This window comes from Durio zibethinus, chromosome 21 (assembly GCF_047325235.1).
Source record: "Durio zibethinus cultivar Kanyao isolate XHJ-2024 chromosome 21, ASM4732523v1, whole genome shotgun sequence".
In the NCBI taxonomy this organism is placed as follows: domain Eukaryota; kingdom Viridiplantae; phylum Streptophyta; class Magnoliopsida; order Malvales; family Malvaceae; genus Durio; species Durio zibethinus.
In genome coordinates this window covers 14,418,959-14,443,192 of record NC_143182.1, presented here as the reverse complement: position 1 = coordinate 14,443,192, position 24,234 = coordinate 14,418,959, and the positions used below count along the sequence as shown (strand labels likewise).

At 31.6% G+C, this 24,234-nt stretch overlaps 3 protein-coding genes and 1 non-coding gene across 5 annotated transcripts; 3 read left to right on the top strand and 1 right to left on the bottom strand.

Annotated features, from left to right (window-relative positions):
- Positions 1-549: 549 nt before the first annotated feature.
- LOC111305694 (AUGMIN subunit 5) lies at positions 550-8,596 on the top strand. Its single transcript, XM_022903425.2, has 10 exons — positions 550-1,357; positions 2,298-2,840; positions 3,479-3,620; positions 3,879-4,052; positions 4,207-4,416; positions 5,077-5,262; positions 6,058-6,217; positions 6,559-6,754; positions 7,721-7,853; positions 8,273-8,596. The coding sequence occupies exons 1-10, from the start codon at positions 795-797 to the stop codon at positions 8,399-8,401; spliced, it is 2,436 nt and encodes an 811-aa protein (XP_022759160.2). The 5' UTR covers positions 550-794; the 3' UTR covers positions 8,402-8,596.
- A 7,319-nt stretch (positions 8,597-15,915) lies between these two features.
- On the top strand, positions 15,916-17,393 carry LOC111306534 (uncharacterized). Its single transcript, XM_089750917.1, has 2 exons — positions 15,916-16,498; positions 16,689-17,393. Exons 1-2 carry the CDS (start codon positions 16,321-16,323, stop codon positions 17,195-17,197), a joined length of 687 nt encoding a protein of 228 aa, XP_089607043.1. The 5' UTR covers positions 15,916-16,320; the 3' UTR covers positions 17,198-17,393.
- A 30-nt stretch (positions 17,394-17,423) lies between these two features.
- On the bottom strand, positions 17,424-20,066 carry LOC111306273 (uncharacterized). Of its 2 annotated transcripts, none has more exons than XR_016331614.1 (2): positions 19,912-20,066; positions 17,424-18,090 (listed from the first exon to the last, which is right to left on the bottom strand). XR_016331614.1 is itself a non-coding variant. In XM_022904174.2 (2 exons), exons 1-2 carry the CDS (start codon positions 20,061-20,063, stop codon positions 18,477-18,479), a joined length of 381 nt encoding a protein of 126 aa, XP_022759909.2. In that variant the 5' UTR covers positions 20,064-20,066; the 3' UTR covers positions 18,204-18,476. The 2 variants fall into 2 exon arrangements, 1 of the variants encoding a protein (XP_022759909.2); XM_022904174.2 differs by lacking the exon at positions 17,424-18,090 and adding an exon at positions 18,204-18,705.
- An 87-nt stretch (positions 20,067-20,153) lies between these two features.
- Positions 20,154-20,227, top strand: TRNAI-AAU (transfer RNA isoleucine (anticodon AAU)). The gene has a single exon. It is a non-coding gene; the product is annotated as a tRNA-Ile (tRNA).
- The last annotated feature ends 4,007 nt before the right edge of the window (positions 20,228-24,234 follow it).

Sequence of the window (24,234 nt, the reverse complement as noted above, 5' to 3'; positions counted from 1 at the left end):
TTTATGATATCGACATTAATTATATAAATAAAGCTATTTAGGATTCACCCAATTCAATGGACATTTTTAAAAGTTTGTTTAAGGATTGATTTTGCTTGTTTATTAAAGTTTGTTTAGATTTATTTTAATTTAAAATATTATTAAAGTAGTAAAATTTATATTAATATATTAAATTAATTTTTTTTGTTAAAAATAATATTTTGAAATTAATTTAAACCTTTATTTAAAAAAATTTATTTAAAATTCGACTTAAATTGAATCAAAATTATAACTTTAAATGAATAATTTCATTTATAAATTTAAAAATTTGCTTAAATTAAATTAAAATTATAAGTTTTAACTAATAACTCCGACTATAAACAACTTTACTTTTAAAACAATTACCATATAAAAATAAAAAGTTACTTAATTAATTTGATTAATTTAAACATATTCAATAAAAACTTAAAAAAATTTATTAAAAAAAAAATCGAGCATGGTATAGAAAGAGCGGGACCTCCATTTTAAACACACCCCCCCCCTTTTTTTTTTTTTTTCATTTTTCTACGTATCCGGAAATGAAAGTTACAATACTGCCAGAAAATCCTATTTAAAAATCGTACAGAAAATTACAGTACTGCCATTCTACCAGCTTACTCACTCCTCTTCTCTTTTGCGGGCCATATGCCTTTCTCGTTCTCAGATCTATCCAAGTCCTTACCTTTGTAGCTCAATTTCGGTTTTAATCCAAAAACCTAGATGTCTATTTAGTCCAAAATTTCACTTTTTGGGGGATTTTCGAAATTGAATTTAAAATGCAGAGCTCAAACGTGCAGCCAGAAGCAATATTGGAATGGCTGCAAAAGGAAATGGGTTACCGCCCTTTAGGACCATACAATTCTTCTTCCAACAAGTCGAATTTACCCTCAATCGATTCGCTTCGCAAGATTTGTAGAGGAAACATGTTGCCCATTTGGCATTTCTTGTTAACCCGAGTTAAATCCGAGAAAACCGTCCAAAATATCCGGAAAAACATCACCGTCCATGGTGGCACCACCACCGGCGGGGGCGGCGGAGGAGGGAATAGGGAGAGTGGCGGAAATTTGGGGAAAGAGGAGGGGAGGAGTAAAGGAGGTGGGAGGAGGAAGGAGAAGGTGGTTGGTGGTGGTGGTGGTGGTGGTGGAGGAGGAGGGGAGGGTTCAGGTGTGGCAGAGATTAGAGAAGCGGCGATAAGGGAACGGGAAGCGGCTGCGAAGGAAGTGGAGAGGTTGAGGAATATTGTAAGGAGACAAAGGAAAGATTTGAAGGCCAGGATGTTAGAGGTTTCCAGAGAGGAGGCTGAAAGGAAGAGAATGCTTGATGAAAGGACCAATTACAGGTTTTCTTTTTTCGCCCTTAATTTTTAAGGATTTTTTCACTATATTTTAGGATTGAAAAATTCCAGCTTTAACATTTTTCGTTATTAATTTGAAGTGTCCACCATAGTTGGTCGATTACCATTGAATTTATCTAATAGCTATGCCACAACAGTAAGTTTCATTATATTTTAGAATTTGTGTTATAATTTCTGGCATTTTAATGTTATGGAAAGAGAAGATCAAACTAAGCCTTTTCCCATATTTACATTAGGTTGGTTATATGCATCATTGTTTGATTGTGCCATTTTTGAGAGACTATCTTCTGTTAACTTGGTAAAATTGAGGTTCTTTATTTAGTTGCTAAACATTTTAATGTTGTCCAGCTTGTTTAATGCATAGAATGGTTATTTACTAACTTGTTGATCAATATGGTTTTGGTCATCTGGCTTATTTTCGATGGACTCTGAGGATGCCTAATGGGGTGTTTAATTCTGACTCGAGTCATTGTGTTTCTAAAATTATGGACCATCTTGTTTGTTTTGGTTTATTATTTGACTTGGGGTTTTGGAAGTAAAAGTATCACTGTCGTTTTCTTTATTCCTGTTCTTTCAAGGAGTTTTGCTTGATAAATTTAACCTTTAACACTCCCATCACATACCATAAAATTGTTTCTTGATTTTGATTGTACGGATTTGGAGTTAATTGTGGTCTGGAGTGACCACATGCTTCTATTGTCAAGCTGCATAAGAGTACCTATTTTGTAAGTTATGAATGGTTGGTGATGAGTGTTGCCATGTGCATCTTGTTAATCCAAGCATGATTATAGTCCTTATTGTTGTGAACTTCAGATATTATAACAATGGCCTTAGCATCCTTGAAACTGAAGCTTCTCAGTATATTTCGATTCTTGTAAAATCTCTTTTGCGGCTCTTGAAATTTTCATGCCTTATTGCAATGCAGGCACAAACAGGTGATGTTGGAAGCTTATGATCAGCAATGTGATGAAGCAGCAAAAATATTTGCAGAGTATCATAAACGTCTTTATCAATATGTAAATCAAGCAAGGGATGCTCGAAGGTCAAGTGTTGACTCTTCTATTGAAGTGGTTAGCAACTTCAGTGCAAACAGTGAGAAGGAAGCTGTATATTCAACTGTTAAGGGATCTAAAGCTGCAGATGATGTCATTCTTATTGAAACAACACGTGAAAGAAATATTCGCAAGGCATGTGAATTTCTTGCAGAACGCATGATTGAAAAAGTGCGCAATTCGTTTCCAGCTTATGAAGGAAATGGGATCCATTTGAGTCCCCAATCAGAAGCTACCAAATTAGGCTTTGATTTTGATGGGGAGACACCTGATGATGTTAGAGCTGTTATTGTAAATTGCCTCAAAAGTCCTCCTCAATTGCTTCAGGCAATTACCACATACACTTTAAGGCTTAAAACTCTGGTTTCTAGAGAAATAGAGAAAGTTGATGTTAGAGCTGATGCTGAAACCTTAAGGTAGGTTTGTACCTTCATGTTTTTCTTATTGGTGGTTTTACGATTTCAGATTAGCTTCCCCTCCTTTTCCTTCTATTTATCAAGCATTTTCTGTGGCTGCATGGTCACAAATAATTAACTGCTTTTGTCTGCTTAGGACAGTTTTTTAGAATCTTACCGCTGCAATTTGTTTTCTTGGTTACTACTTTTCTCTTGTGTTGCTCAGAAAATACAATAGTTTCGCTAGTTATTCCTTTTATTTTATCCTTCTGTACCAAAGAAGAAAAAAAGGGTATGGTGAATGAAACAATAAATTTTTATAAGTAATAACTTTCATAGGTACTTCATCATAGTTCTCTCATACTAGGTAAGTAACATTTTTGGCTTTTGTTTGGTCACAAACTATACTTGTCTACACAAAACATCCAATTTCTTGAATTAAATTTAGCTATGTGTGGAATGTGTTGTTGAAAGTTAGTGCCATAAAAGACTCCTGATAAGGCTTTTTTAGTTTTCAGGGGAGGCTGAATTTATCTTTTTTAGCTTATGTCCTTATTTGCAAGCATTTTCTTATTCACGCAAATATCTTTTGGTAAAAGTTTCTTGGTTGCTTTGAATGCATATTGTATTAGATAAAAGTTATTTAATATCTTTATCAGGTACAAGTATGAGAACAACAGAGTTATGGATGTTTCCTCTCCAGATGTGAGCTCACCATTAAACTATCAACTTTATGGTAATGGGAAGGTCGGAATGGATGTACCTTCTAGAGGAATGCAAAATCAACTTCTTGAAAGACAGGTCTTCTTTCCTTTTGAGAAAATCACTTAATCGAATTTGCTTTTACATTTATTTCCCACTTCCTCGTGTAGCTCCTGTACCTATTAATACTGTGGTTAAGGGGCTTATGAAATTAGGGCTGTGGCCATCTAAGATGAATGAATGCTGGTTGGCTGGTTGGTTTTGGTTAACTTGTTAGCCACCCCAATATTCCCTTACTTTGATTCTGCCCAGTCACTTTTTTTGTGGCTTGATTTATAAATGTGTATTTGTTTGCAGAAAGCACATGTTCAACAATTTTTAGCTACTGAAGATGCTCTCAACAAAGCTGCTGAAGCTAGGGACTTGTGTCAAAAGCTTATAAAACGTCTACAAGGTGGTAGTGATGTAGTTCCTTCACATTCACTTGTTGGAGCTGCAACACAGAATGTTGTCAGTCTAAGACAATTTGAGGTAATTCCTGAATGATTTTATGGTTACGAGTTACTAGTTCTGTCAATAAAGCATCTGTGATTAGATGTTTACGGCCCTTTTTTCCTTTCAAAGTTTATTTACTCAGATTGTGCATGCCTGCATGATAAATTGCCTGGTTAATTTTCTCTTTCAGTTGGAGGTTTGGGCCAAGGAGAGAGAAGCTGCTGGACTAAAGGCAAGCTTAAATACATTAATGTCTGAAATACAGCGGTTAAATAAATTGTGTGCAGAGAGAAAAGAGGCTGAAGATTCATTAAGAAAGAAGTGGAAGAAGATTGAAGAGTTTGATTCTCGTAGATCTGAACTTGAAACCATATATACTGCTCTACTGAAGGCTAATATGGTAGGTATTCCATCCTTTGTGAATCTTAACAATAGGATGTTCCATGTTGGTACATCTATGATACTATTGGATACGTATTATTAATTTATAGCAACTTTGCGCTATATAATGTGGTTAAAATTTTGTAATTATAATTTCATAACCTTCCTTCCTGACTACTTCCTTTATCCTTATTCTTTTGGATTACTTCTCTTCAGTGTAAGAAAAAGGAATTTTCTTTAGGAGATATCCTTGTTCTATTGAAGTAACTGTTAAAAGAAGAAAAAAAAGCATTCTCTTTTCTCTGTTGATAACTTAAACCTGTACATATATCTTGTTTCATTCTTTCTCTGTCCAAAAGATTGGAGAATATTCCCTGGTGTTTCCTTATCTGTCTCAAACTTCTCAAGACGAAACATAGGGGGAAAAAGAACTGGACTTGGATGTTTGTAGTGCATATTTAGGATATGCACATGTTGTATTAAAGATACAGTTAGTATCAACAGTGTAGACAATCTCATTTATGATTCATAACAATGTGTTTGATTAGTGGAAGTATTTTGTTTTGTTTTCTTCACATGGATGCTCTGTCACTTTACTGGCTCGGTTTTGATTTTAGCATATGTTATATTCAACTAAAAATGTGTGACAGTATTCATTCTAATTTCCTTTGGTTTAAAGGATGCGGCTGCATTCTGGAATCAACAGCCATTAGCTGCGAGGGAGTATGCTTCCAGCACCATTATTCCCGCTTGCAATGTTGTTGCAGACATTTCAAACAGTGCAAAGGATTTTATTGATAAAGAAATTTCTGCATTTTATAGAAGTCCTGATAATAGCCTCTACATGCTTCCATCGAGCCCACAGGTTTGTAAGACTCAGACAGTACACTTATTTTTCAATTATGAATCTAATAAGAATAAACTAGTGAGTGCTATAATTGGTAGTCAAACTTTTCTTTTTGTTCTGAATAAGTTTTTCATTTGTGTTGTCTCAAATGCAATGTGGCATGATGAACTAGGGAGCCGCTTACCTCATTCTTAATGAGAACATAGTCTGGATGGGTGGTTTTGGTGCTCAGAAAATGAAGCTTGAGTTGTCACCCATCATTATAATTTGGCCAAATTTTATATTTGTTGATCACTTGCGTATCACTTGATATTAAACAAGTGGCAATTGTTTCAGGTGATCTTAATTTATGTAGATATTCTCATATCTAATCAGATGGATCTAGGAACTTTGATGATATTTTGCATGTTAAGGGAGCTATCTTGGTTATTTTAACCCTCACCAATTTCTGAAGCTATTTATTATTTAGATGTATTTTTTAATATAAATTTCTCTGAAGCCCCTAGAAAATTATCTTTGCAGTCTTTTTATTAAAAATTGAGACTCTTCATTGTTTGTACATTGTAATTATTAGATATTTAAATTTGTTCAGCTCCTCATCCTTTAAAGCTTTTACTTGGCTTATGACATATGTGGAAGGACTTTATATTCTTTTTCATTCCTTATTTGTCTGCTGTGGTTGGCTATGATGAAAATAATGGAGATATAGTGGAAATTTGGTTTAAATGAAATTGAATCCTGTATCTTATATATAATATATTGCAAATTCCAATTTCATGCCTCAGTTGTTTCGTTTCATTACTTCCACATCAGGCCCTTTTGGAGTCCATGGGTGCTAATGGATCAACAGGACCTGAAGCTGTGGCTGCAGCAGAGAAGAATGCTGCCTTGTTGACTGCAAGGGCTGGTACCAGGGATCCATCAGCAATTCCATCCATATGCCGTGTTTCTGCTGCTCTTCAATACCCTGCTGGTGAGCTTTATTCTCCAATGAAGCAGGCTAGATTCATATTAGGAATGGTTCTGCTTTTGAATAGACTTGATTACTGTGCTGAGGTGTTTTTGATTGATGACAGTTGAGGTTGAATAAAATGTTAGATAACATTTATTTTTGTTTTGTACCAAAAACAAATTTTTTTTGGTTAATTACCCAAAGAGTTCTCCTTTTGCAAACACATTCTGAGACTTAGAAGTTTGATTTATTTTCTTGTTTGAGTATGATTTGAATGATCTTGAAGCCCATTTGAAGGTGTGTTTCTCTATTTCTTTCAATTAGAATTGTTGTCAACCTAATGACATGTACTCTATGGTTAGGTTTGGAGGGTTCTGATGCTGGTTTGGCATCAGTGTTAGAGTCTCTGGAGTTTTGTTTGAAGCTTCGTGGTTCTGAGGCTAATGTCTTGGAGGAATTGGCAAAAGCAATTAATTTGGTCCATATTCGGCAGGATCTTGTTGAAAGTGGTCATGCACTATTGAGCCATGCTTACCGTGCTCAACAAGAATATACAAGGTAATGAATTACTGTTTCTGTCTTCTTAGAATTTATTTCCATCTAAAAGTGATCTGTTTATCTTTTTTCCCTCTCTTCTTCATCTGTATAAATAGGTAGTGCTCCATTTGCAAATGCTTAGAATCCATTTTGCTATCACTTTAGTTCTTGCTTTTTACTATTTTCTTTCTTAGGTATCATAAGGTTGTTGCTTTTATAGTTGCATTTTGCTTTTCAAATCCGAAAACAAAAAGTGTGTTTGGATACAAAAGCAAACAATATTTTTAAAGAATTAAAAATGAAAAAATTTTTTTTTAAAAAAAATAACAAAATGTATGATTTTACTTTCATATTACATTTTAATTTGTGTTACATTTCAGTAAAATTTCCATTTTTAATTATAATGATTTTGCTTTCTATTGTTTGCTCACTTGATATGGCCTTTTAAAGAAGCAAAAAGTAAATAGAAAAGTACAAATGGTAAAAGTAACAATCAAACAATGGCTTAGTTTTTGCCATAAAGCAATAGCAACTAATAAAAGGCGGAACCAGTGTGTTTAAAACGAAGACATAGCTAAAAGGTAATATCAATTTATGCATTGTTTTTACACATAGGAAAAAAATCATGACTTTTTATATATGTAATACAATATTTATTCTTAAATTGTTAGAAAATTTATGCTTTTGTATCCTTACAAACTTACTCTTTTCTTTTAAAAGCAAGAAAGGAAGTAGAAATACAGAGCCTTAACTTTTAAGAAGCAATTACTGTTGTGAACGCATCTTATATCTGACTTGTGCTATTCCAAAGTTCCTGTTCTCTACTGATATATGGGAGTGTGAATCAGTAGTAAGTTGACATTTTGATGATTGACATACATTTTTCTGACAGAACATATGAAGATACATATTTTTGTATTTCATGGGCTGGTCTTATAAAATTTGCTTATTATGATTTGTTGTGTGCTTTCTTGCCACATGATGCAGGACAACAAATTATTGTTTGAATTTGGCTGCTGAGCAAGAGAAAATTGTCACAGAGAAATGGCTACCTGAACTTAAAACTGCAGTTTTGAATGCTCAGAAGTGCTTGGAGGACTGCAAATATGTGAGGGGTTTGGTAAGTAACTGCCTTGTTTTGCTGGCCATATTCATCTCTCGTACTGCGTTCTACCTTTTTTATTTTTATTTATTTATTTTTTTCGTGTAATATGCAATCTATCTGAATATTATTCATGAAAAAAGATGAGGGTGGGGTAGGGAGCTGTGATAGACTGATAGTTTGATTGGAGTGTATGTTTCTGGCCACAACTATGGCCTTTTTAGTTTGTTTCTATTTTATGTACTTATTCATTTTTGGAGAAAGGAGGAGAAAAAAGAGAGGGGGCGGAGATTTTGGGAGATTGAACTTGTGTTCACATTATTAGTTAAGGTTATATTGAACCATCAACTTTTATTGCCAAAAATTCCACCTTTTACCCGGCATTATCTTTTTAATTTTCTTTTAATATAACCTCCGGATTAAACATTCTGCTACAGCTTGATGAGTGGTGGGAGCAACCTGCGTCAACCATTGTTGATTGGGTTACAGTTGATGGGCAAAATGTTGCTGCTTGGCATACTCATGTAAAGCAACTTCTTGCATTTTATGATAAAGAGGTTTTGTGAACTAAATCTTGATGCTATGTAATCTGTCTAGAGTTCTTTGTTTGGAAACACTCCCTTTCCACTGAGGCCCTGTATGTTGTATTGTTTGAACTCAATGAATTTTCTAAAAGAAAACTCTGTAAAAAATTCTTCTAACCTTATGTGTGTTGTAAAGAGATTTATGCCAATTTGTGAAATGATCATTGACTTGAGAAAGAGCAGAAGAAAATTTAGGTTTCTACCTAAAACTAAATGGTGGTGTGATGAACTACCTAAAACCAAATGGCGGCGATGTTGCTGATCTCTATAACTGGGAAGGCTTCTGGTATCCAAGGGATAAACTTGTGGCTGCCATTGCTGCAAGATCACATTTCCAGGCAAGAGATGATGATGTGTTTCCAGCTTCTTCAATGAAAACAGGCACGACATGGCTCAAGGTCTATCATCCCAACTATCATGAATCCCAAGCGTCGAGCTAATGATATCCTTTGCTCAAAGTCCATCCGGATCAGCTAGTCCTATCTCTTGAAACACAGATTTTCGACCAAAACACTATCCCTGATCTCACAGCCATGCCTTCTCCAAGACCTTTTGGAACCCATGTATCATACCCTATGTTGCCAGAATCTGTTAAGAACTCTGCTTGAAAGATTGTGTATGTAGCCCGAGAACCGAAGATACATTGGTCTTATTGTGGCACTTTATCAAGGACAATTTAAAATATAATAAGATGATAAGACATGAAAATAATACGAAAAATAATATGAAAATGACAGTTTAAAATTTTAATCAAAATTATATATGAGTGTAATGAAATTTTTTAAAAAATGTATTTCAAGTTTTTTATGTCCATATGAATGAAATGCAATTTTTATATAAAATATGATATGAATGTACAAAATGTTAGTATTTTACAAGATAGGAATGTACAAATTTACAGGATTTCATGAATTCATTCTGTGTCTTTGTAGAAACTCCATTGCCAATGAATGAAGCATTTAAGAGCTTTTGCAGAGGGGTTCATGCCTTAGTGCCATTCCATGATCATGTTCTTAAGTTAGTTAACTTAGAATGAGTGATCCGAGTGGACCGTTCCATGAACATGGAGGTGAACCAAAAAGGAATGGACCGATTGGTGGATGTTGACTACAAGCTTTTTTTCAGGCGTGGCTCAGTTGGGGATTGGAAGAACTACATCACTGAAGAAATGAAAGAAAGGTTAGATAAAATTACAAGTACGAAATGTGAGGAATGTGATGAATCCGATCAAGGTGATAAACATGTTTAGTGCAGCTCATATCAGACAAGAGTTGAAGGAGGTTAATGTAACTTAAAGCAGACTAGAGTTTTGACAGCTGGATGGAAATTGGTCGCATCAGTCCATAGCAGGGAAAAACTGGAAGAAGAAATTTAAGGCTGGAATGAAGAATGGAATTATGAAAAGAAAATACAATTTCCTGCTCCTATTTTGTCTCTTTTTTTTTTCCCCTCTGGTCTCGTCTATATCTTTTCTGGTATAATCTTATTGTTTATCTTACCTCCATTACTCTGGTTAATCAAGTTACAATCAGTCTATAACAAGGGATCTAATATGGAATTTCTTATTTAATGATGAACAAATCTAACCTGTTTGATGTTCTAGGCCTCTCTGGCTTTCTCAAATGTTTTATAGAGGTAAATGTGAGATTGTAGCTTTATGTTAATGTATTCCAATTAAATCTTGTATCTTGTTTTTCAAGAGAAAATATAGTTTATTTGCAATAGGATAAAACTTTTTCCAGCATTAATCAAGTATAATTTCTATTTTTGGGACAACATCTATAATTGAAGAAGATAAAACACATGAAAATAAAGAAACAGATATGATTGTGGTTTGTTGTCCCTCTCAATTATTCCAAAATAAAATTTCAGAATATTTCTACATGTTTTAAATCCTAAAAACAAAAAAGAAAAATAAAGAAAAAAAAGGAAAATTTTCTGAAATTCTTACAAATGCTCTAAAACAACTTTAAAAGATTAATTTAGCTTCTTTTATTTTGCAGAAATTAACTTTGTAAAATAATTTCTACATTTTTTTTATATATATTTTATGGTAAAAAGTCGAGTGATTAAACGAGAATAATTTACTTATCAACGAAAAAATAAGCATATTGTTAAAAAATTCTCTTTCAAAAGAGAAACACATTTTAAAAAAGAAAGCTCTTGACTATGGATTGTTTTTTTTCAACTAGTGCATGATGAAGGTTAGCCATCGAGCTCATGAGCTTAGTCAGGGGTGGTTGGTTGGTAATGGTAGCTTAAGAGGCCTTGCCCTCTCAAAAATTTTGAAACACCTATTATTAGCATGTATATATATATATATATATATATATATATATATATATATTTAAATTGGATCCATAAATTAAAAATAATAATTTTATTATTTTTGTGTTTTATAAATTAATTTTGTGCATTATAATTTAAGAGATATTTAAATCAATGATATTTGTTTATTTATTTTATCCACAATTATTACTTGCAAACTTTTAGAATAAAAATAATTGTCACAAATTCAAAATTACAATAAAATAAACTTAACAAAGTTTAAATTAACTTTTCAACTTTCTCAATAAAATTTAAGTTTTCAAACAAGTACCAAATGTGTTTTTCCTCTTTATTTTTTTTAGTGAAAAAAAGATCAAAATTTAAGAGATTTAAGGTAAGGGAAAAGGGAGATTTAACTTAATACAACTCCTTCTCATCATATATATGATACTTTTTTTTTTTTTTTACTTTTACTTTAAATGTCTATCACACGTTATTGTAATTCAGTTTATAAAAAAGAAAAAATCATGTTGGAAGTACTTTACAAAAGGAAGAAAACACCAAACTCTTAATTTCAAAATTTCATCTTCATTCTTTTAAAAGAACATTTAGTTTTCTTGTTTTGATAAAATGTTTAAATATGATTGATTTAATCATACTTTTTAATTTCAATTTTAATTTGTAAAAAAAAATTCTCATAATTCATTGATAGATTATGTAATTAGTAATTCAAGGGTTAATTGTAAATCATGTTATTATTAAAAATATAATGTTGTCATAGTAATATGTTTGTTTTATAATTTTATGAGTTTATCATGTTTTTATCAATATATTGTTTGCACATATATATATATATATATTTATAAGTATGATAAAATACACCTTAGAAAAAAAAAAGATAAACTTTATTATATACTACTAGTTGGCCTCTTCAAAATTATATGACAAGATTTGTCACTAAGCTTAGTATGACTACAGTCGAATTTTGGATATGATTTTTATATATGGATTTAGATTGATCTGTCTTGAAATATTATTATATTAATAGATTGAGTATTATTAAACATAAATACTTTTAATATTTTAATAATAAATAATAAATATTAATACAGTAAATATTATTTTGATTATTTTGATAATGAATATTATTTAATATAACAATATTATTATTTTAATACTAATTTTTAAGAATATATATATTTATCATTTATTAATAATTTTGAATATATATATAGTATTTTTAATATTTATTGACAAATGTTTTAAATTACTATTTTAATAATAAATATAAATAATATTCTTATGATTAAATAATAAATATTTTAAATATAAAATAATACTATTTTAATATTATAAATATTTTAATGTTCTAATAATAGATATTACTATTTTTAATATTTCATATTAGTAGTAATAATAATTTTAAATTATTTTAAATATTAATGTAAATAATATTATAATAATAAATAGTATTTTTAAGTATAGAATGTTAATATAATAATTTAATATTAAAATTATTATTTTAAAATATTAATATTTGACTATAAAATTTTTAATTTTTATGCTAATAATACCATTAAAAAAGGAGCAAAATTGTCAAAAAATAACTAAATAACATAAAACATTTTTTGAAGTATTTGAGTATGTCAGGGATTGAACTCTAATTATTAGAATTAAAAGTTTAACACTCTATTAATATTGGAACTTGGCCTTGAGATTATGGTTCGAAAGAGTTTATATGTATAATTTTTTTTTTTAGCTAGATTAAGAGTGCGTTTAGTTCTAAAGAATCCATAAATTTTCTTTCGGAATTTTGATGGTGAGTATTTGTTTTTCACACTTGGTTTAGGATAATCCGATTACGAAAAAAATATTAGATTCTTAATAGTACCCAAAGTTTCAGAATAAAAAATTCACTTTTTCTTATAGTATTCTAAGATTTTGGGAGAAAAAATTGTCTTATTTCAAATTTAACCTGAATAAAAAATTGATCACATAATCGTTACCGTTTTGAAAAGTAAATTTGAAAGTGATTAGAACTCAGTTGTAAGTTTTTTATAAACAATATAATTTTTTTTTTAATTTATGTTGCAATTAAGGTGTTTCAAGGAAGAAACACTTTAATTGATCATCAATTAAAGAGTTTCTTTCATTAATCGTTTTAATTGATGATCAATTAAGACGTTTTAAATAAGAAATGCCTTAATTGAGATGATATTAAATTTTTTTTAGGTCTTGAAGATCGTGTTATAAAATAAATTATTTTTAGTCACAGTTTGATAAAAATTCAAGCGGCCATCAATTAAGGTATTTTAATAAAAAAACACGTTAATTGGTTATCAATTAAAGTATTTCTTCCTACAAATGTTATAATTTTTGAATATTAAATTTTTTTTATCTCGAAGATCATGTTTTAACAATATAAACATTGTAATGTTTAATCATGAATTAGAAGAACCTATATTTTATACATCAAATAAGGTGTTTTCATATATGAAATGCCTTAATTGATGTCTTCATCATGTTTCAATAACTAATACATTTTTTATTTTTATTTCAACATATTTAAGCTCAAAGCAAATACTTTTCTTTTTGAACAACTTCAATTTCAACATCCATCATTTAATCTTTGTCTTGTTAAGTTTATCTTCATTTTTTTACAAAAATCGATGTGGATACTTTCTGAATCCTAATTATCTAATCTATATTATTTGTTACATTCCATTTTTTTTCATCTTTTGAGATATTGTTTAGATCTAGATTTCTATTTTTGATATATCAAATGTGCTTTGTGGTTTATTTGCTTTAGCTTGTTCATCCAAAAATGTTTTGTTACTGATTTATATTTTCTTTTTTGATGTTTGATAGATTTCATGTACAATATACAAAGATTTGATTTCCATTTATGTTTTTAACTTTAACAAGATTCTGTCTTCTAAACAGTTATGACTGGTTTATCACTAAAAACCAAGATGTAATTGGTTCCATTGCTTATGATGCATTTGAACCAGATGGAGATTTTGTTGCATGTGTTATGTTTTATTACTGTGACTTTATTACATATAAACATTAGAAAATGACCTAGACTATCTCATGGTGAAACATATTATGATAGATTACATATTAGAGAGTTAAACTTAAATGTAATGACCTTTGAAAGTGCTAAATAGTGAGTAAATAATACTAGAATAAATATGAGAGTTTTTACAAAATTATGTCATTTGCTTAAAACAAAAAGAAGATTTCATTCATCTGGACATATGTCATTAGTTTCCTCCACATCATAGCCATCATAAAAAAATGGGGTTATAAAGTGTCAAGTAGCTAGATTTGGAGAGACGATTAGTAGGCAATTCTATTTTATGTTGAATTCTGTTTTAAGACTGCATATGATGTTATTTAAAAAACCTGAATTGATATTAGATAATACAATAGATAATAGATGAAAATGGTTTAAGGGTAGTTTAGGTACTTTAGACGAGACATACATTAAAGTCAATGTAGGTACAGTTGACAAACCTAGATACAAGATTAAGAAAAATGAAATTGCTACCAAGATTCTTGGTATTTGCACCCCAGATATGCAATTCATATATGTTCTATTAGAATGTGAAGGTTTTACAATAGATGGTAGAGTGTTAAAGGATGCCATTACATGCAGGAATGGGTTGAGAACCCCACAAGGTATTATCTTTGTTATGTTTGTTTTATGTTTATAACGAAACACATTTTTTTGATATTATTAATGTTGTTCCAAATTAACAAGTAATTACTTTTTGTTTGATGTTAGATATATAAATAGGGAAAGTTTCTTAGCACCTTATAGAGGTTAACGATACCATCTTAGTGATTGAAGGGCAGGACTCCAACTGACGACCCCTAAGGAATAAATGAAACACTTTAAAGTAAGAAATTGTATCGAAAGATGTTTTGGTATATTGAACGCTAGATAGGTAATATTAAGGGAGAAGTCATTTTATTCAATAAAGATAGTGTAGAATCATTTCTGCTTGTTGCTTTATTCTTAATTTTATTATGTCTAAGATGATTTTTGACCCTATTGAAGGTAATATTGTTGAAAGGAGTATTAGCCAACCAAATGAATTTGAACATCAAGATTTGAATAATTAAGGTGTTTGGTTTTTCAATGTTCTAGAACGAGGAATGAATATTTTAAAATGATCAATTATGGCATTTGTGTTGAGAAACGCCTTAATTGATTTGTTTTAAAATTTATAAAATAGATCAATTAAGGCATTCTATAAAACAAATCAATTAAGGCATTTGGCATAACAAACACCACAATTGATCATATATTTAAATAATATATACCTTATCAATTAAGGCGTTTATGTTAACAAATGCTTTAATTGATGATGTTTATAAATTAAAACAACAATAAACTAAAAATTTATTTTTTTTGTTGCTAAAGGTATCATTTGTCATTTGGGTATTTATTATTAATAAAACAAAATGAAAAGTTGCCGTAAGTTTGTTAAGGAAATTATGATAATTATGTAATAATTAATATATGTGGATTCTCTACAACGAAACGAGTGAATATAAATATATGATACCTTGAAAATTAAAGAAAATTTCAGGTATTGCACTTTTTTGGATATCACACTATCTGTGTATCAAACATCTCATAAGGATAAGTGATTTAAGGATAAATTAAAATTTTAGAAAAAGATTTAATACTCTATTAACATATAAGATTACATAATTATTTACATAAAACATTTTTCATTGAGTCATTTAAACAATAAAAAAATGTCTATATTTTATATAGATTATTTTTAAAAAAATGATTGTGGCGAAACAAAAATAATTGGAAAATATTCTATAGTGTGTTTGAATGGAAATTTAAAAAATTTTGAAAATTATTTTTATTAGAATTTTTGAAAAATTTAAGAATGCAGCAATTCAAATGTCACATTTCAAAATTCTTGAATTTGAAAAATTTCTTAGTTGGTTATGTAAAAAGTGATAAAAGAATAAGGAAATGAAAGAAGGGTATATAAAAAGTGATCTTGTTGAACACTAGACAAGAATAGCAGTTTAATAAATTCATGTTGCGTCTTAAAAGTAAACTGTCACCATAATTTGTTTGTTATCAGTAAATGATTCTAAATCTTTTTGGTATAAAAAATAATTGTCAATTTGAATATCTCAAGATTTCAAACCTTCTAATCAAACTTGAGTGATACGACTTTTTTTGGCTCACTTGGAACAATGATTGGATAATCATGGCTGATTATTGCATTCTGCTCAAGTATCTAAGCATTTACGGTGCTTGGCTTGCAAAAAGCAGGCTGAAATGTGAAGAACATAAACACAGCAAAAAAAAAAAGAAAAAACATTTTCATGATTAAAGTTTCCTGCTATTTTTCGTTGCATTGGCAGCTTTAAGTGGCTTGTGAACAAGCAGGAGTAAATCCAACCCTATCCCACATTGTTTAATTTATACATTCCTTTTGAGCTGTATGGAGGTGGGAGAGATTAAACCTGAATTCACTGCTACCAGTTTGCAGTTGACTGGTTTTTGCATGAATGACATAAAGAAAGCTGATGGGATAGACTATAAAAGTTGATGAGTTATTATTGAATAAAAAAAAGAGGTACTTGGAGAGATGAGAGGGATGAAAATGTCTTGGTTTCCCTTAATATTGTTGCTTAGTTTAACAATCAATCATCTCTCAGAGGCTAGCCATAGCCATAGGCTTCATTCTGCTGTTGTTGTTATTGGAACTGTGTACTGTGACACTAGTTTCCAGGAGGATTTCTCCAAGGCCACCCACTTTTTTTCAGGTCAGCTGTTTAACTTCCAATTTTCCTGGCCTTTTATTTATTTATTTATTTTTATAGTTAAAGTTGCCGAGATTTAAATCTTGATAACTAAAACTAGAAGTTCAATATTCTATCAGCATGGCTATTAGCGTTTTTGTTTTGATCTGTTCAGGCTCAAAATAATATGTTTTCTAGGATTTTGTTTCTGCAGGTGCATCTGTTGCAGTGGAATGTAACGATGGGAGTTGGAGGCCAAGTTTTCGACAAGACGTGAAAACCAATAAGCATGGAGAATTCATAGTTCGTTTGCCTTTCTCAGTTAGCAAACATGTAAAGAAAATCAAGAGATGTTCAGTGAAACTTGTCACTAGCAATGAGCCATATTGTTCTGTGGCCTCAACAACAACTTCATCATCACTCATTCTCAAGTCAAGAAAGAAAGGAACTCACATTTTCTCAGCTGGGTTTTTCACTTTCAAGCCAGTGAAACAACCGAATCTATGCAACCAAAAACCAAGTGTTCAAGATTCTAAGAAATTCAACACTCAAAACACCTTGGGATTTGGCGAACCAAACTATCCCATATTTACACCTCCACTTCAAGACCCAGAAACACCTCAACCAAGTCCTCCGCTTCCCAATCTCCCACCATTACCTCAACTCCCTCCTCTGCCACCCCTTCCAGGGCTCCCTATTCCACCAATTCCTGGAAGGAATTAGAAAACTAATACTGTGATATTAATTAATATGAAATGTGACTTTGTAAAACCAACCGATATCAGTTCATCGCTTTCTATCCCATCTCGGACTCTTCGTGAAGTTCACTTTTCATGTAGAGCAGCTGCTCAATACTCTATTTCCATTCCTTTATCTGCCGGTTGAAAGTTAATGTGGTTTAGCATTCAATGGAAAATCTATATCTGCATAATATAATGGGAGTTTTATGTTTCAGAATTGCATCTAATAATAGGCAACTGCTTGGTTGAGAACAGGGAAAAACTTATACAGGACCATCACCAAAGATACCATTAATGAAACCACATGCCCATTTGCAATAAACAGATGGAAAACAAAATAGAAAGAAATTGTCAGCAACATATCATGAATTTAAAGATTTAAGGCTGATATCAATCCAAAGATTGGAAAGTATTTATATTATCCGGCATTGCATCCAAGTATAGAGACAAAAAAAAAAAAAAAATTCAATTTTCCAAAAAAGCTAGGTACATTGTTTTCAGTTCTTCCATGCAAGGAATACAATGACGAGATTTGTTGGAGATGGCAACAAAGGGCACTTTGGAAAGAGAAAAGGATGGCTTAATCAGCATATCAGAAGTCCACATTTCACTAGGATCCCTTGCAAATCATTTCAAGAAATCTTTCCCAGTGCTTGACACGGTTTCGGGTATATTGGTGGATATCTTGAAAATCGAATCTCGAAAATCCAATCTTAACCGTCAAATCTGTCGGCTTCTGGTATTCCATGGTAGTTTTCCGGTGATCATCTCAAGAACAATGCAGTCAATGCACCCAAGGGACCATATATCTAAGGCAAAAAGGAATAATTACCTTGCTTCCTTTAGTGGACTTGAATAGAATTACACATGCTTTCCCTGTTTGACACAATCATAAACAACCAGGATTCATAGGACATTCATTATAACTTTGGGATTGATAATGAAACATGTATAAATAGAAGCCACTCTCACAAATCTACATCTACAAGTGCGATAAGCAAATCCAGTGCATTCAGACAAAACGGTTTTAAGTACAATGTAGGGAAGAGACGGGATTCATAACACATCCATTATAACATTGACATTGACAAATGAAATCAGTATAAATAGGAGCCACTGTCACAAATCTCCATCTACAAGAGGATTTACAAAATCCAGTGTATTAAGAGAAAAAATTTTAAGTACAATGGCTATAGGAAGAAAGCTCGTGATCATAAGCATGAGCACAAAAGAAGATATGTCTTCAATGGCATGACTGAGAATCAAACTTTAGGTATATTAGAGCAATCAGGGCAGCTGAAGTGACCTCTAGATTGACATTTTGTACATCCAATAGATTTTACTTTCAATTCAGCACTTGCAAAGGACTGATATAAATCATCTATAAGGTTAAAACTGAATGGTCCATTTGCTTTGATTAATCCAGTTCCTCTACATCTTGAGCATGCTATCATCCTTACATCACCGCATCTTTTGCACAAGCCCAAAGAACTGCAATTTTAAGAAGTTGCACATCAGCATGTGCACCTTAGACAAAATGATCCTAGCCGTACAGATCAAGGCAGTTATGGTGAAGCATATCCTGGCAATTTTTTTTTTTTTCTAGCCAAGTTTAATAATAGTTGGGAACCTCATGATATAGACATAGATAAGACATACTACCTACCTTAATACAATAAATAGATATTCAATTTACATAATTATGTTGTCTGGTTAATCTATATATTATAATTATCAATCATTTAGCTTTTTTTTTTTTTTTTCCTTTCATAATTCAAAGCAGGGAAACAGCGGATTAAGTCTCCCTCAAAACTCAAGTACATGAGTACCCAAAATTTGGACAATGAAAAGAAGATTGATCACTTAAAGAAATAATGCTTGGTTGCATTCTTTGTCACATGAAGACTTAAGTTCATAAAGCTGATGTGCAACTTAGTTTAGAAAGAAATGGAGTGCATTCACTTGCACCAGCTGTAGACACTGATTCTATACCCTTATCCCCTTATCTTACTTGCTAGTATTATGCAACTTTTACATTCAGTCCAATCTAAGGCATCCAAGAATTTCCTAACAAAAAGTGAACCACAAGTACCGTAGCAAGATACCTACACCAGGAAAAGGAAGCCAACTTGGGGCTTCCTAAAGGGTTATGTTTAAATTTAGTTTAGTACTTCTGGGCCACTTTTTTGCTAGTATAACATGCAGTAAAAGACACTGATCAACACCTCCACACAGATGCGATTTCTTACTTAGAATTGCGTATGCCACCAGAATTATCTGGTTGGGGAGATAACTTTTACATAATTCTATGTGGGAAAGTTCAGCCTTTCGAGATAGAGCCACGACATATATCAGAGCATAAAGATATAGCAACCATTACATAAAAAGTCATAAAAACCCAACAATTAAACTTTATCCTAGGAATTCAAAAGATATAGCGACTATATATTCAAAAGACTAATGGTAAAACATCAAAATCTACAAATTCTCAAGAATTCTCAACACAACAACTGAACGGGTCACAACTCACAATTCATGAAAAAAAGAACAATCAAAATACCAACTTTTACTCAAAGCCAATAATAAAAATGCTAACTTTTGAATGATTTAAGACCTTTAACAATCTGGGTTTTACTTAGAAACTCAAAAAAAGTCTAAAACTTGGACGAAAACAAAAATGGGTTTTGAAAAGTTCACCTTCTTTGTGATGCAGAAATGAAAGCATCAACTTTGGGGGCAGCAATTGTAGCACATACTAACAAAGTGCCAACTCCAAAGCCTGCAACTTCGCTTGCTGTAATGTGTTCCATGCCTTCTGTCTTTGGTTTGTTTATCTGGGACACCAGCATACACCTTCCTTTTAAGCCTCAGGTTGCATAAGAGCACAGATCGGTAATTTTTATTAGTTAAAGTAGCTATCACGTAAACCATATGTCAATGGCCTATTAGCTCAGCTGGTTAGAGCGTCGTGCTAATAACGCGAAGGTCGCAGGTTCGAAACCTGCATGGGCCATATGTTATTTTACTAATTTTTACGTTGGCTGAATAGTTTTGATTGAGCTTTGAGCTTTGAGCTTCGATATCTCTTGCTCAATGGCGTTTTTCTCTTGGCCTGAATATTACGTTTGTCTCTTGGGTTGAATAGTTTTGATTGAGCTTCGATTTTTCTTGCTCAATGGGTTTTTTTCCCTTCGGCTTAATAATTTTAATTGAGCTTCGATTTCTATTGCTCAATGGGTTCTTTTTGGACTTAACATTGATTATAAAAATGAACTTTTTCCTTAATTGATACTATTCATATAAGTTAATTTCCATCTATCTATTTCTTTATATACAATCACTTGAATTGATTTATCCAAGACATATTCATTCTGATGGATAATTTAACACAAAATTGGAGTAATTAAAGTTTGAAAAGGTGAAAATTTTAGAAGATTGGCATTTGTATAAATTTTAGGAAACTATAATGGGAGTTTTATATTTCAGAATTGCATCAAATAACAGGCGACTATCCTACTACCTGCTTGAGAGTATGTAAAAGTATACACTCGTATACAGGACCAACTGCAAGGATAAAGTAATGAAACCAAATCCCCACTTACAATAAACACATACGCAAAACAAACTAAGATCAGATCGTTCGCAACAGATCATGAATTTTTTGATTTCAGGATGACATCTAACCACAGATTAATTGGAAAATTTTTATGTTATACATCTGACATTGTATCCAAGTAAAGAGACAAAAACGAAAAAATAAAACAATTTTCAATCATCCAAAAGAGCTTGGCACATTGCCTCCAGTTCTTCCATGCATGGAAGACAATGAGGCGACAACGAAGGGCACTCTGAAAGGAGAAAAGGATGGCTTAATAGCGTATCAGCAGTCCACCTTTCACTTGGATTCCTGGCAAAACACTTCATTAAGAAATCTTTCCCAGTGCTTGACATGGTTTCTGGTATTTTTGGAGGATATCTCGAAAATCCAATCTTGATCGCCATATCCGCCAAGTTATGATATTCCCATGGTAATTTTTCGGTGATCATCTCAAGAACAACGCACCCTAGGGACCATATATCTAAGGCAGCACTGATTTTCCCATCACTAACAGATTCTGGTGGCATGTAAACTCCAGTACCTGGAAAATTTAGCATCCAAGCCTCTACCTCTGGCATATTTCTTGCTCCAGCTCGTCTAAGCAGGCCAAAATCAGCGATCTTTAGGTTGCTAATGGAACCATACCGATCAGGAGGAAAAACATGGATATTTGCCGGCTTAAGATCACAATGGACATAGCCTCTCGCATGGATATCCCGAATCCCTTCAAGCAGCATTTTGGTGTAGCACTTCACATCGCATTCTGGTATCTTGCCCCTATATTTCTTGACCATCAAATCCAAAAGACTACCACCAGGTGCATATTCAAGAAACAAATTGTAAACCAGCATCCCCTGATCGATACCAGGGATTTAAATAGCGGTCGCGGTCACGTTTTCAATCGCGTAGCATTTGTCGCGTTTTTGGATATAACAGAGATAATTGCAGTCACTGCGATCATCACGGTCATAAAATTTTTTTTTTTTGCACAATTTATTATAAAATATAATAATTATAATTATAATTATAAAAACTCTTATTCAATGATTTTAAAAATAGTTTATGACACTCTATGTTTTTTATTTTCAAAAAAATTATTCACAATTTTATTTAGATTATAAAAAGCATTCATATTTGGTTTATCCATAAAATTTTTCTTGGCCAAGTTCATATTCACTATTAATTCTAGATAAATCAAATATTAACAAAACATAATATGTTAAATACCAAGCATTTAATTTAATAAAATTACAAACTTAAAAATATAATAAATTCAAATTCCATCAACTACAATTATTGATACATATTTCAAATTTACCACATGGTAGAATGACGAGGAGGATCAGATTCTCTATCTTTACTTTGAGAGCCAAGTTGACTCCATCTTCATCCCTGAGACCTTTGTTCTTGATACATTTGAGGTGGATGATATATTTGAGGATGATATATTTGTGGTGGAGGGTACATTTGTGGTTACTAATACATTTGAGGTGGATGACATATTTGAGGAGGTGGAGGATACATTTAAGGTGGATGATAACCATATGGAGGTGGATAACCATGAGGAGGTTGAAAATTATGTTGTTCTGGTGGATAGTAATGTCTTTGAGTACTAGTAGATGATTCACTATATTCAAAGTTCCTAGAATTTGGTCTCTCACTTGAAGATGAAGAACCTTTAAAAATTTCATAGTGGTGCTTCTTCGCTTTTCCTTTTGATCGAGCTGTACATGCACTTTGACCCTCACTAGATTCAGCAAATGGATTTCCTCCGTATTCTGCCATATTAATGAAAAGTCCACCAGTAGCAGCAAGCCCAAATTCTCCTCCAAGTGGGCTGTAAGGTCAATTTGCATCTATATTATCACCAAAATTCACACCATCACCATCACCATCTCTATCACCATCTCCATCACCATCATCATCTGGACTTAAACCACCACCATCATCACTCTGACTTGGTGTTGGACTTGAACTTTAATGAGACACATTCCTTTCTTGAGATTGACGTGATCGTTCAACATTAATTTTATTATCAGAATTATCTGCAGGCAACCAATCAGAGTTTTGATCATCTAATAGAGGATTTTCTTTCTCTTGCAGCCATTCTGTTAGTGGATCATCATCTTCAAAAATATGGTCAAGGCTAATAGGATTAAAACTATTATTTATTTCATCAATGCTCATTCTTTTCTGATGTCTCATCTTCAACCTCATGTTATAATAGATATATACAAGTTTCTGGAGTCTTTCAAACTTCAATCTGTTTCTTGCTTTGGTGTGAATATAGCTAAATGTGCTCCAATTACGTTCATAATTTGATGCGAATGTTGTTTGACTAAGCACTTTGATTGCTAGTTTTTGTAATTCAGGAACACGAGTGCCATATATCATCCACCACTCAGCTGTATAAAATTATTTAAATTAAATTTCAATGGGCTATGCAATTAAATAATATAAATAAATTATAATTATTTAACTTACTATTTACCTAGATTCATTTCTTCCAAGCTCTTTGTGCTTGTGGACTACCAAATGTTTCATGCTTGTCTCGAAATAATAACAACTACATCGATTGAAAATATAATAATAAATAAATAAATAAAAAATAATTTAATTTTTAATACATAAAACAAATGTTAAAGTTATAAAATAGTATTAAATACTAACTTGATTAATCATTCTGATTTGAGTATCTATCGAAGGTTCTAATATTTCAATAACTACTTTTATACCTTCTAATGTTTTCTTAAATACATTTGTAGAATGTTCCACTCCAAATTGAAATTGTGGATTTAGATAGTAACCTAAACATAATTTATAACAATATTATATTAAAATAATAAAAAATAAATATATAAGCAATTTAAGTATAAAAAATAAACATTTTTTTTAAATGCCATCTATATTCTTGGTTTACTTATTAGCTGAATGCAAGTCAGAGTGCATGAAACTCCATCTATTGTCAATAATCTTTTCATATTTAGCAGAATAACGACAAGTTTGTTGAATTGCTTGTTTAGCTCTATCCACAGCCTCGTAAATAAAGCCCATTGTTGGTTTTTCATTATCATCCACAAGGCGCAACACTTTTACCAAAGGCTCATAAACTTTTATTATATCGCCTGCTTTTTTCCAAAAATCTTTTCCCAAAATGATTTTTTTGACTTCATAAGCAAGTCCTGATTTTTGTTGTCCCCATTTTAAATCTTTAAATTCCTATATATTCATCAATAAATTTTTAGAGTAATATTTTTTAAATTAATATTTTAAAACAATAATATCATAAAAAGATGCTAGATTTAAATAGTTGTACTAATTACTAAGTACTAACCTTTGAATTGAACATCTCTCTCAAACTTTACTTTTGTCTCATTATTTCTTTTAATTGTATGAAATGAGTGGCAAATCGGGTAAGAGCA

Coding starts and splice junctions, on each gene's coding strand:
- LOC111305694 (XM_022903425.2), top strand. CDS start 795: ATGCAGAGCTCAAACGTGCAGCCAGAAGCAATATTGGAATGGCTGCAA. Junction 4,053..4,206: donor TCAGTCTAAGACAATTTGAG/GTAATTCCTGAA, acceptor TTTCTCTTTCAG/TTGGAGGTTTGGGCCAAGGA. Junction 5,263..6,057: donor TGCTTCCATCGAGCCCACAG/GTTTGTAAGACT, acceptor CTTCCACATCAG/GCCCTTTTGGAGTCCATGGG.
- LOC111306534 (XM_089750917.1), top strand. CDS start 16,321: ATGAGAGGGATGAAAATGTCTTGGTTTCCCTTAATATTGTTGCTTAGT. Junction 16,499..16,688: donor GGCCACCCACTTTTTTTCAG/GTCAGCTGTTTA, acceptor TTGTTTCTGCAG/GTGCATCTGTTGCAGTGGAA.
- LOC111306273 (XM_022904174.2), bottom strand. CDS start 20,063: ATGCTGGTGTCCCAGATAAACAAACCAAAGACAGAAGGCATGGAACAC. Junction 18,706..19,911: donor ATTTCTGCATCACAAAGAAG/GTGAACTTTTCA, acceptor TTAAAATTGCAG/TTCTTTGGGCTTGTGCAAAA.